Below are 14,265 nucleotides of genomic sequence, written 5' to 3'. Positions count from 1 at the left end.
TTTTTTTTTTTTTTTAATATTAATATATCTTATACACATTTTATATGTACTTAATTAAGATTAAAAAAGAGAAAAGAAATTTCCATATAAAAAAATAAAATAATATAAAATAACGTTTTTATAAAAATTCTTGTACCTATTTTTAATATTGATGATATGCTAAAACGCATCTCTTTATATATTATAAGAAAAAAATAAAATAAAATAAAATAAAATAAAATGGATATATAAATATATATATATATATTATTGCATCTTCTTTTTCACAATTACATAATAACCTTTCCGAAGTATAAATTAGCTTTCTTTAATATTGTATTTGTTTATGCTTATTATAATTTATAAGGATTTTCTTATAGGATTGTATATAATATATATATATATATATATATATTATATATATATTATGTATATATTATATATATATATATTTTTTTTTTATGCTTATTAGGTATTATTTCTTTTTATGCATTGTTATTATAATTGTTTGAGTTATTTTAAAAATATTTATTTTATGTTATTCTTTCTATTTTTTTATTTTACCCTTTTCCTTTGTCCTAATTTCATTTCTTTTCTTTTTTTTAATTATTATACGTTGGCTTGATATTATATATATATATATATATATACATACATATATATTTTTTTTTTATAAGAAAAGAATAAATATAATATCTCAATATACATTATTATATATATATATATATATATATATATATTATTTAGTGTAAATTTTTTTTTTTTTTTTTTTTTTTTTTTTTTTTTTTTTTTAAAAAAAAAAAAAATAAAATTTTTTTTATTTTTTTTTTTTTTTTTTTTTTTTTTTTTTTTTTTTTTTTTTTTTTTTTTTTTTTTTTTTTTTTTTTTTTTTTTTTTTTTTTTTTTTTTGTGGAATATTGAGATTTGTTTAATGTGTACACTATATATAAAGATAGAATATTATTTTTATTCTCTTCTAAAGAATTGTATAAAAGTGCATATTTGTTTGTTTTAGGGTTTACTTTTTCATATATAATAAAACATACAAATATGTATAATATATATGTATTTATTTGAGCTATTTATACTATTATAAAGAATATTTATCTGTGATTTATTTATATATTATATATTTTTTTAGTTCCTTCATAAAAGAAACATATATATTGTAACATTTTAATAAAATCACTCTCTCTCAATATATATATATATATATATATGATGCAATTGTTTTATAATATTTAAGTGTTTTTAGTACTTATAATAATATTATCACTATTTTTTAAGTCAAAATGATTATCTTTGCAAATAGGAATATTGTCTAAAGAAAGATAACAAATAAATATATATATATATATATATATTTATTTATTTATATATTTATATTTGTATATACTTATTAACCAAAAACAAATTGGTGATCATAAATCCCTATCGATGCTATTTACTATTCCTTTCAACTTATTTCTACTTTTTATTTTTTTTATTTTTTTGTACTATTGATTGAAAATGTTTAGGAGTATCGTTCCTACAACCGTTGGATTAAATAACTGCAAATATGTACATGTAAATATTGATGAAGAATATGATATGTGTAATATTAATAAGGATGTTAAGATATTTAATGCTGCTCAAGATGTTTCCAATGTAAACTTTAAAAGTATAAGACATGTAGGTAGTATTTATAATATTCATATTGATACATTAGAAAAATGTAAAAGTCCAGAAGAAATAGCTATCAAGATATTGAAATCACAAAATTGGGAAAATAAAAGAAAATATACAAATAATGATGAATATTATTATAAAAAGAAAAAAAGAATATCCAATAATATTATGGAACAAAGTTATATAAATGATTCTTCATATTCACTAATAGATCATTGTGATAATATGTACGAAGGAAATAATTATATAAATAAAAGAAATAATTATGTGAACGAAGGAAATGATTATGTGAACGAAGGAAATAATTATGTGAACGAAGGAAATAATTATGTGAACGAAGGAAATAATTATATAAATAAAAGAAATAATTATGTGAATGAAGAAAATAATTATATAAATAAAAGAAATAATTATGTGAACAAAAGAAATAATTATATCAACGAAAGAAATGATTATATGAACGAAAGAAATAATTATATGAACGAAAGAAATATTTATACGAATGAATATAGTAACCAGTTAATTAATAAGTATGCCATAAATAATAATATGAATAATTATATGAACAATTATAATTATTATAATAATATTCCTTATAATACATTTTCACAAAATCAAAAGGACGAATACCACAATGTGTCACAAGATAATTATAATCAGTTTCAAAATTATAATCAAACAGAAAATAATAATGACATTATATATGATTCACATGTAGATCATGATTTAATAAAACAAATGAATTTATTACAACTAGCTTATAAAAGTAGGTTTAAAAAATCAAATAATAAAGTAAAAATGAATGAGACACTTTTGTATAATAATAATGAAGCACTACAAAATATAATAAAATGTTCGATGAACAAAGAAAATAATGATCAATATTATGATAATCTTCATTATAATGATAATATGAAGGATAACTATTTACTTAACCAAGGGAAAATTTTATTCAATAATGATTCTACAAACAATAAAGCAATGTATAATGTACAACAAACAAATGAACAATTATTAAATGAAAATAATTATTCTCATGATATGAATTATAATATAAATCTTCCCATCAATGAGAGTCTAAATGGTCCAACAAGTGGCCAAATAAATAAACCTATAAATGACCCAATAAATGAACATATAAATGAACATATAAATGAACCTATAAATGAACCTATAAATGAACCTATAAATGAACATATAAATGAACATATAAATGAACATATAAATGAACATATAAATGAACATATAAATGAACATATAAATGAACATATAAATGAACATATAAATGAACATATAAATGAACAAATAAATGAACATATAAATGAACCTATAAATGACCCAATAAATGACCCAATAAATGACCAAATAAATGAACCTATAAATGACCCTATAAATGACCCAATAAATGACCCTATAAATGACCCTATAAATGACCCAATAAATGACCCAATAAATGACCCAACAAATGACCCAATAAATGACCAGTTGATACCTGTCAATTTAAAAGGGTCATACAATTTCGACAAAATAAAAAGGTGCACATCAAATATTTGCGTAGATGATAAGACTATTCCCTTCCAAGAAAAGGATAATAATATTTTGGAATATGCAAATAATATATATATTGATGAAGTAAATAAAGAAGACAACCAATTTGAGGATCACTTAGAGACATTTTTAGATTTGAATGAGGATGATGATATAATTAATAATAAGCAGAAGATGAAGAGAATAATTAATTATATAGAAGAATATATAAGAAAGGGAAATATAAAAAATATGGAAAGGCATAAATTATGTTTCAGTGATAATAAGATAAAATTAATATTTGATAAATTATTATCAAACTGTAAAAACATTTTGAACATAGAAATAAGTTATAGGAAAAATAAAATTGTAGAAACATATACATCAGAAGATGATATAAGTATGAACGATATAAATAATAAGGACAATGTATATATGAAAGATATTAATATGGATTATATAATTTATAATGATCAAGTTGATAATGATTCTATGGAAAAAATAAGTGATAAGGAATGTTCAAATTTTGTGCCACTTAAAAACAAAAAAAAAATGAACAAAAAAATACAAGAACGTAATATAAACAATATAAACAATACTATGATGAATAAATTAATTTTTGGACATTATAATATTTTACTATACTTACTTTTGTTACATTTTGACGTTTTTAAAAATAAAAATATGAACATAGACGATATAAATGATAATATATTATTAAACTTAAAAATTCATATGAAAAATGTTATAATAAAATTATATTTAAATGAAGTTAAAAATAGAGTTATTGAATTTTATAATATACATGAAACATATTTAATAGAAATATATAACATATATGAAAAATGTTTCTTTTATTTATATGACATATATATGTATATAGAAAAATATGACACAGTATTAGTAAATTTGATAGACACCTGTATGTTAGCCTTTCAAATACACCATAATGTCCAAGGTATTATAAAACACTCGATTAATTTATTATTACGTGTCTTTAAAAATAATAATAGTAAAAAAATGAAAAAATATATTATAGACAATTTACTGATGAATATAAATAATGTTAATTTTAAGTATAACAAATTGAATTTTAAAAATTTCCAGAATAACTCGACTTATGTTCATTTGGTTCATTTCTTTTTGTTGAAGGTTGCAGAGACGTTTTCTTTTTATGAGGGCGATATGAAAGAAAAGTTTTTGGATAGCAAACACAGGGATGCCGAAAAAATGAAGATTGATGATAAGAAGGGTAAATATGACAACAGTGATGGTAGGGTATATGAATATGATGATGATAAGGTATATGACGATTATGATGATGATTATAATGTTAATAGTGATTATAGTGATTATAGTGATTATGTTGATAAGAAAAGATACAGAAATAATAAACATAAGGAAAACATGAATAATACGAGCACTTCAAATTTATCTGAAGATTCTTTTTGTCTATCATTATTCAGTAGCGAAAACGATTATAAAAATAATATTGTTAATAATAATTGTAAAAGTGAAAATGATACTAATGGATATTCAAAAAAAAAGAATTCTAAAAAAAAAAAAAAAAAAGAATTTTACAATACCGATAAGGAAGAAAGAAAAAAATATTCATTAAGAAATAACAAAAAGTTAAATCGTTATGATTATCATAATTTGAATAGTACAAAGAAAAAAATATATAATACGCGAACAAAAAATAAGAACATTGTCAGTAGTAGTTTTAATAATTCATGTAAAAAGGGAAAATCAATTTTTACCAATAAAAATCATAATTATAAAAAAGCAAAATTTCATATAAAAAATGGTTCAAATCTAAATGTACAACAAAATGAAGACTCACAATTTATGTGTTCTTTACACAATTTTATGATGAGAAAAAATTTTAAAAGATTAAATAATATTATAAATTATATATTAATAGAAATGATTGAGAATTTTTTGTTTGAAGATAATAAAAATGGTAGAATAATTTTACAACATTTTATTTTAGATCTTATAAAATGTTGTGATAATCCAAGATTCAATATAAGTTCACAATTTATAAAAAATATTATTCATATATTTTTTGATATAATTAATAAAAAGTATGATAATAATATAAAAGAAACTTGTCTATATTTGTTAAGATATATTTTTAAATATATTTTTAATATATATAATTATATTAATAATTTTTCTTATCATATGTTATATTACTTCAATTATACTATGAAAGCAAATAAATTTATACAACCATTATTTTATGATTTTAATAATCATTCCTTTTATGAAAAGGATAAAGTATTGGAACACAACTTGAAAAATAAAACTAAAGCTATTCTTAATAATAATAATAATAATAATAATAATGAACATAAAAAAAAAAAAAATATAAAAAAGGGTACAAACATAAACACCCAATATAAAATTAATAATGATAAAAAGAGTATAGAAACAAAAATGTCAGTAAATAACAAAACATTTAATCATACTAAATGTTGTAATGAAATGAAATATGAAGAGAAAATTCTTAGATGTATTCAATGTCAAGCCTTTTATCATATTAGTTGTATTCAAAAAAATAGTAATAATATTTTATTCAAGAAGGATACTTATGAGATAAATGATGAATATGTTGAACCGAATTTATTTTTCATAAATAAGGAAAAGAATAATATATTACAAAACGGTGATATCTTTGATAAAAGAGAAGAAGAAGAAAAAAATAATAATAATAAAAGTAATTTAAGCCAAGATAAAAATGGAAATAAAAAGGGAAAGGGAGAAAAAAAAGGTATATATAATAATAATTATTACAATATTAATAATATAGATAAACCAAAATATATTTCAAAAGTAGTTAATTACAATTGTGATATATGTAAAATAAAAAATTTGATAAAGATATTTATTATTAGAGAGAGTCAAATAAATAATAGTTTCTTAAATTTAATGTTTAAAAAGAAAAAAGAAAAAAATAAAGGATTTTATTGTTATGATAAATTTCTTAATAGCTTGAAAATTTTCATAGTATATTATTATTATATATTGATATATCTTAATAAAGACAAAATTAATGAAGAAATAGATAAGGACAATAATTATGTATATTCATACATACTGTTATTATATAATAATTTTGTTCATGAAAAGATTAAAAAGGATAATGCAGTAGTTTTAAATACAACAACAAAAGAAAAGGAAATATTACAAAAAAAAAAAAAAAATAATAAAAATAATAATAATAATAATAATAATAATAAAAATAAAAATAATAATAATAATAATATGAGATATATATCGAATGAGAACAATACAGATGACGAAAAGAAAAAGAAAATTTTTAATTCAATAAATGATATGTTAATTTACGAATTTAAAAATGTTAAGAAAAATGAAGAAATGTGTTATTCCTTTAGTTGTACACATAATTTTGATATATATATAAATTATTCTTGGAAGATGTATTTATATTTTTTCTTTTATGATTTCTTTTTTATAGCATTTAATCAATTATTTTATATTCTATATGAAAATAGTAATAAAAATTTAAGATATTATAGTATATCTATAATTAGTAATATTATAAATGACAATTATTTATATTTAAAAAGTAAACAGACACAACATATATTATTATCTTGTTTAACGGATAATTATTTAAAAGTTCGAGAATATACTTTATATATTTTTTATAACTTTTGTAAACATTTTTTGGATATAGAAAATTTAATTATTTATCAAAAAGAATTTACAACATTATTTGATGTTCGATTAAAAAACAAAAAATATATATCTCATCAAACGAATGATGAATTATGTACTAGACTAAAAGAAACATCACAAGAAAAAAATTGTAATAATAAAAATTGTACTTTAAATAATAATAATCAAGATGAATTCAACGAATATAATAATGAACAAATTGATGATAAACATTATTATGCAGTGAATCAGGAAAATCGGAATCATAAAAATATTTTGGATCTAAATGAATACATGACAAACAATATTGTTGAATCAATAAGAAGATGTTCAAAGGATATTAAAATAAGTGTAAGAATTATAAGTGTTAAAATATTAAAATATATTATATATTTTAATATATATATCAAAAGGTATAATGGATCTATTTACAAAAAGAATATTCAAAATTGTGATAATCCCATGAAGGATAATCATTCTAATTGTGCACATGATAATAATAATAAATATAATAATAAATATAATAATAAATATAATAATGAATATGATGTTGAACATGTTCATAATAATTATTACGAACAAAAGTATTTAAAAAATGAACAGAACACATCATGTCCTAATTCACAACAAACAAATCATGAGAATACTACACAAAATTGTACTGCTGAAAATATTTCCATACTTAATGATTTAATAGAAAGATATGTATCTACATATGATAACGATAACATGAAAAATGCTGTTATGGAAATTTTTATTGAAATTTTTTTTATGAATATTTTTAAAACAATCAAAATGAAAAATAAATATAGTCATTTCAAAAATGAGAATATTCAAATACATTCCTCTAATAATAAACAAATCGTAAATACAGAAAACGATCTTTATTATGAAGCATTCACAAAAGATATAGAATCTGACTATAGTCAATCATTACAAAAAGAAGAAGAAGGAGAAGAAGCATATGAGCAACAGGAGCAACGTAGTGATAATAAATATATAAAAATAGAAAAAGATATCTATACCTTATTTATTCATTTATTGTATGTTATGAAAAATAAACACAATATAAATATTGTAAACAAAATGCTATCCTACCTTGATAAAAATATAAAAAAATATCAGGAATTATTCGATTTAATTGACAAAATGTTAGAGGATAAAGCTTTAACGCAAGCTGATTATCATAATAATAATAAAACACAAAGGAAAGGAAAGCAAATGGATAATTACAAGTATGCAAAATGTAGTGATACAAATTTTTATAATAATAGTATATGTGATTATAATTATAATGTAGATAATGAAATAAATACTGAAATAGAAACACAATCTGAACGTGAAGAAGAAGAAGATGATGAAGATGAAGAAGATGTAGAAGAAGAAGAAAATAAAAATAAAAATGTAAAACAAAATATAAAACAAAATGTAAAACAAAATGTAAAACAAAATGATAACAAAAAAAACAAGAAAAAAAAAAAAGGTAAAAATAATAATATAAAAAAAAAATTTGATAAGCAAAAAAAAAATCAAAATATTTGTAATACAGGAGATTATGAAAATAATAATTATATAGCATATAATAACCATATGTTAAATATTAAAAATAATGTTTATAATATATATATAAATAATTCCTATAAACATTTAGATATTTTAAATAAAAAAAATATAACATATATCTTAGAAGTATGGATTTATAATTTAATTTGTCTTTTTATAAAAACTAGAAGAAATAGTTTACTAGAAAATGAAACGAGGAAAATTATGAATATTCTAAATATCATTATTGAAATTATTCCTCAATTATTCATAAAATATGTGAATTTCTTTTATCCATATATATATAATAATGATGTATCAAAAGATGTATGTGAATTATTATCTTCTATATTTCCTTATTGTAAATTAGATTTACAGTTGAAATTACAATTTAAGAAAGTTACATTTAACAATTCATTATTATATCATCACAATATATTTATATCAAGATCATATATACAATTATTATGTACTTTGCACACATACATATTTTGTAATTTTGTTTATTTCAAAACATATATAGAAGAATGTTTTATTAAACTGTATAAATACAAATTATGCTTTCTTATTAATAATACTGTGGTACAGCTGAATAATTTTGTAAGAGAGTTCTATTTAATGAAAGCAGAGCAAAAGGAAGAGATAAAAAATAATTTGATAAGTTTATATAACAACCATGTACAAAATGTTAATCAAAAGAATTTAAGACATGATAGAGCTATGAATGATGAAGAAAAAGAAAAAGAGTCGAATAATAATCTAGAATATAAAAAGAATGAATGTAATGAAAATAAAAATGAACCCAATAAATATATTGATAAAAATCTAAATAATTTATCAAATCCCGAACATTTCTTTATTTACAACATTATAGATATTACATATGAAGAATTTATATACCATTTAGATCTATATAAGAAGCATATTTTTGATATATTTTCTATTACTCACAATGATATAATAAACATTAATAAATATGCTTGGTTGATATCTATAATGTGCGAATTTATAAATATGAATAAAATTATTATTAATGATTTGTATAATATAAACGATATAAACGAATCAATACATATACAAATACAAAATGAACATAAAGAAAAGGAAACGACCAATAGACAAAACATTAAAAAGGTAACAAAAAATGACAAGAATGATAAGGATAATATAAATATAAACAGTAATAATAATAATAATAATAATAATATAAATAGTAATAGTAATAGTTATATTTATGGAGAACCCATCCTTTCTGAAAAATTTAATATTCGTTGTCCTAATAATAATATGAAATATATTAAATTATCCGATATTGTAAAAAATGTCCAAGTCTATATAAATGCAATTTTATATTTTGAATTTATTTATAATAAACAAAATGATTATATAAAAAGATGGAATATTGTAAAATTAAAAAATGAAATTATTTCTGAAATTATACAAAAAAAAATAAACATAAATAAAATAGAGAAATGTAATGATATTTTTGATTACAAATTTTATAACGTATCCTTAATATTACTTAATATATTAATTGATTTATTTTATATATCCAATGATATTAAATGTAAATGTTTTTTCTTACATTGTTTATGTAAAATATTATCAAATTATCATAACTCACATTTTATTAATGATCTAAAATTAAGAAATGTCTTCTTCTATTGTATTGATGCTTTTTCTAACGCTTCCTTACAAAAAAGTTTTCTTTATTCTCTTCTTCAATTAATTAAGACATATGAACAATTTCTACGAAACAAAAATAATATTAACATTGCTCAAAATCGTAAGAATAAACCAAATGAAAAGAATTATATTACATATAAAAAAATGACACAACTTGTACCAAACGAAAAACAACAGCTCAATAAAAAGAAAATTAAAATATATAATAATAAAAATAAATATTTTTCAAGTGATGAACGAACTACCTGCGATGAAAAGGAATATTCCTCCTTTCCAATTTCATGTATTAACCCACAAAGTTACTCTTCTGCAAGTCCTAATTTATGCGAGAGTAATGATAATGAAACAGCTAGCCATTCGGGGAAAAATAATACAAAAAAAAAAAAAAAAAAAAAAATGGGTCAGGATGAAAAAATGAATACAGAAGAATTATACGAAGAAAACGAGATGTCAGTTGCAGATATAAGACAGGAAGATGAACTTGTAAAAGGTACAAATAAAAAGAAGCTGACAAAAGAAAAAATAGATCGAAACAATTATAGCATTAATTTGAAAAAGCTAAAAAAAAATCATGTAAAATGTCAAAAAAATTATGGTCAGGAAAATATTAAAAGTTATGAAAATAATAAAAATGATGTAGTAAATGGTGCAAATTATGTAAATAATCAATTGGTAGATGTACATAATATTACTAATAAAACAAATGTGGACAAAAATCAAAATAAGGATATTATACACGTTTTGCTTGTAGCCTCACTATTTTCTCAAAAAATTATTGATTTATTAATGGTAAATAAATATATGTATATAGACTGCACACAGGATGAATTGAATTTTATAAAATGCTTAGGTATACAAATATTAAGTCATTTATATAAAGAAGGTTTTATTCAGAGTAGTAAAATATCTCCAAGTATATTTTGTTTATGCTTTTCTCCTGATATAAAATTAAAATCACGTAGTGAAAAGGTAATAAACTGTATCATAGAAAAAGAAAATTATAATTTCTTAAATAACTTAGCTGAATGTTTACAATATCTTTTATTTTATATAATTGAAAATAATTATATGTATAATAATAGGGAATCAAATAATATAAATAGTTTATTCTTATTTAATAAAATTGAATCAAGTTTCTTTAAAACATTGCTTGATATTTATGAAAATTTAACGTCGAAAAAATTAAAAATAAAATATCTTAAAATTATATTGAAAGAAATTGAAAATACTTGTCATTTTATTTTATATGATAAAATAAAAAAGTTCATAAGAGAAACAAATGGAAAATATAATAATAATAGTAATAATAATAACACTTCAAGGCATAAAGTCCATTCTGATCAAAATAGAAATGATGATGATATATATGACTGTAATAATGAGAGTAATATAGATCATAGTAATAATAATAATAATAATAATAATAATGTCTATTATAATAATACAAATATTTATAATAATCAAGATTTGTCCAAAAATGTTATGATTCATATTTATCCCATAAATCAAATATATTCATATATTATTAATACTTATATAATATTACCAAATAATAAAACTATTAAAAAGAATGGTAAATCAAAAAAAATTAAAGAAATTACTACTTCTTCCTTATCTTCATACTCTTCATCATATTCTTCAAACAGTATGTATAATAAAGATGATGAATTAAAAAACAAGAAAAATAACGAAAATAATAAAAATAAGAAGAAAAATGAAAGATCTAAAGACAAAGATTTATATTATAAGGAAAAAACACAATCATCAAAAGATGATTCAAGTATGACAGAAAATATATATGATAATGATAATTATCAAATTAGGGACTGCAAAGATATTATGGAAAAAATACGAAATAAATATAATTATTTATTAAAAGATTATTATATGAAAGTGGATGAATATATATATATTAATTATTTCTTATTCCTATATTTACAAATTCTAATAAATTTAATATCATATTTAAACTTTTCTACATATAATGAAATAGCCATATTGATTCATGACATTAATAAACTTTATTGTATTATATCATCAACAATACATATAGATATGGATGCAGATGATTTTTCAAGAAAACATGAAGAATCCTTCTTTTCATTTAATGAGCATATAAAACAACATACGAGTGTAAATGATATAAATGTAGAAAATGAAGATTATATGTCTATTAATTTAAACTTGAACAAAGTTAAGTGTTTTGTTATGGCCATTTTAAATAATCTGACGAACAATTTAATAAAACATTATGATATAGACACATCAAAGTAAGATGAAAAATAAAAATGTACAATATGTATATATATATATATATATATATATATATATATATATATATATATATGTATGTATGTATGTATGTATGTATGTATTTATTTATTTGTTTATTTATTTATTCATTTTCACCTTTCCAACAGATTAAATGAATTAATCGAGGAAGATAATATTAAGGAAAATAAAATAGAGGATGAAAAAAGAGAAGAACCAAAAAACAATATTTTTAATTATATGGAATATATATATGAGTGTATTGAAATATTTATTGAAGATAATAATACAATTGTTGAAAAATATTCTAAATGTCATTTAAATATCCATAATTTAAATAACGATTATATAAATAAATTGATAAATGTAAAATAAAAAATTAAAATTTTTTTTTTTCAATATGTTCAATTATGTATTATTATTATATATATATATATATATATATATATATATATATATATATATATATTTTTTTTTATTCTTTATTTAGGATGGAAAAAATAAAAAATTTGTACAAAAGAAAAAACAAAAGGAGACAGCTAAACAAAGACGTTTAACATTAAAAAGAAATAATTAAAAATAAATTAAATATATATTTATATAGAAAAATTATCCCTTACACATTTATTTTGTTATGTCTAAATAATATATATATATATATATATATATATATATATATATATATAAATGCCTATTGTTTAATTAAATTGTAATTTTAATTATATAATTTTTTTTTAATATGTAATTTTTTGTTCCCACAATTGTCACATATTATTTCATTTTATTTTTTTAATAAGGCATAAATAAAATTACCTTTTGTAAGTAGAGCTTCAACATGGAATTATATTAAAATACTTTCGAGTATTTTTATGAATATTTTATTTTAATACATATATATAAATATATTTATATTTAATTTCCTGATATATATATTTTTTTTTCTTTTTTTTTTTTTTATTTTGTTGTGTACACATATATATATATATATATATATATATATAAGTAATAAAAACGTATGCTATTTGATGGAATTTTTTTTTCTCTTGTAACATTTTCATAAAGGAAGAAAAATAAAAATAATAAATTTGAAACTTATTTGTATTGGAATATGTATAATAACTGTTGTTTAATATATATTATAAATATATATATTTTTTAAGTTTATATAGAATTTACATAGATTGTAAAAAATAAAAAATAGTTATTTCTTTTTTATATAATTTGAATATATTTCAAAAAAAAAAAAAAATTTCTTGGATTTAAACAATGTATAGGAAAATTCAAAATTTTGTAAATAAAAATTTTATAATTTTTTTTATCATTTTGTTCTTATTAATATGCATAAGTACCTCTTTCTGAATCGTTCTATTTTGTAACATATATATATATATATATATATAATTTAAAAATATATAATATAGAAAAATAAAAATATAATATATACATACAATATATATATATTATATATATATATATATTATAATCCACGTCATATATAATTATATATTCATATATAATAATATTCAATCATTTTTGTTAATAAAATACATTATATAATAATTATATTATATATACAAAAAATATATATTAATATATATAATATATAACATATAATATATATTTATATTATCTTTTGTATTTGAGTAAATTTATTCCCTTCATAAAATAAACATATATTATATATATGATATAATTCCTTTACATTTTTTTTTTTTTTTTTTTTTTCTTATTTCTTTTGTGAATTATATATTAATATCTGATTATTCTTTTATTTTGAATATAAAATAAATTATAAACTGTTCTGAAAATTTTATATTTTATATTTTTTATGATTTTATTATATTATATATATATTATTTTTTTTTTTTTGAATAAATATGTACATAATAACATTTACATTTAATG

The 14,265-nt window shown here is 18.4% G+C and overlaps 1 protein-coding gene across 1 annotated transcript; it reads left to right on the top strand.

Moving 5' to 3' along the window:
* Nucleotides 1-1,488: 1,488 nt before the first annotated feature.
* Nucleotides 1,489-12,937, top strand: PRSY57_1347400 (putative membrane protein; the record flags this gene model as incomplete). The annotated part of the gene is made up of 3 exons (XM_012909398.2): nucleotides 1,489-12,359; nucleotides 12,510-12,726; nucleotides 12,851-12,937. 3 exons carry the CDS (start codon nucleotides 1,489-1,491, stop codon nucleotides 12,935-12,937), a joined length of 11,175 nt encoding a protein of 3,724 aa, XP_012764852.2.
* Nucleotides 12,938-14,265: the final 1,328 nt, after the last annotated feature.

This window comes from Plasmodium reichenowi, chromosome 13 (genome assembly GCF_001601855.1).
Source record: "Plasmodium reichenowi strain SY57 chromosome 13, whole genome shotgun sequence".
Lineage (NCBI taxonomy): Eukaryota > Apicomplexa > Aconoidasida > Haemosporida > Plasmodiidae > Plasmodium > Plasmodium reichenowi.
This window is presented reverse-complemented; position numbering and strand designations above follow the sequence as displayed.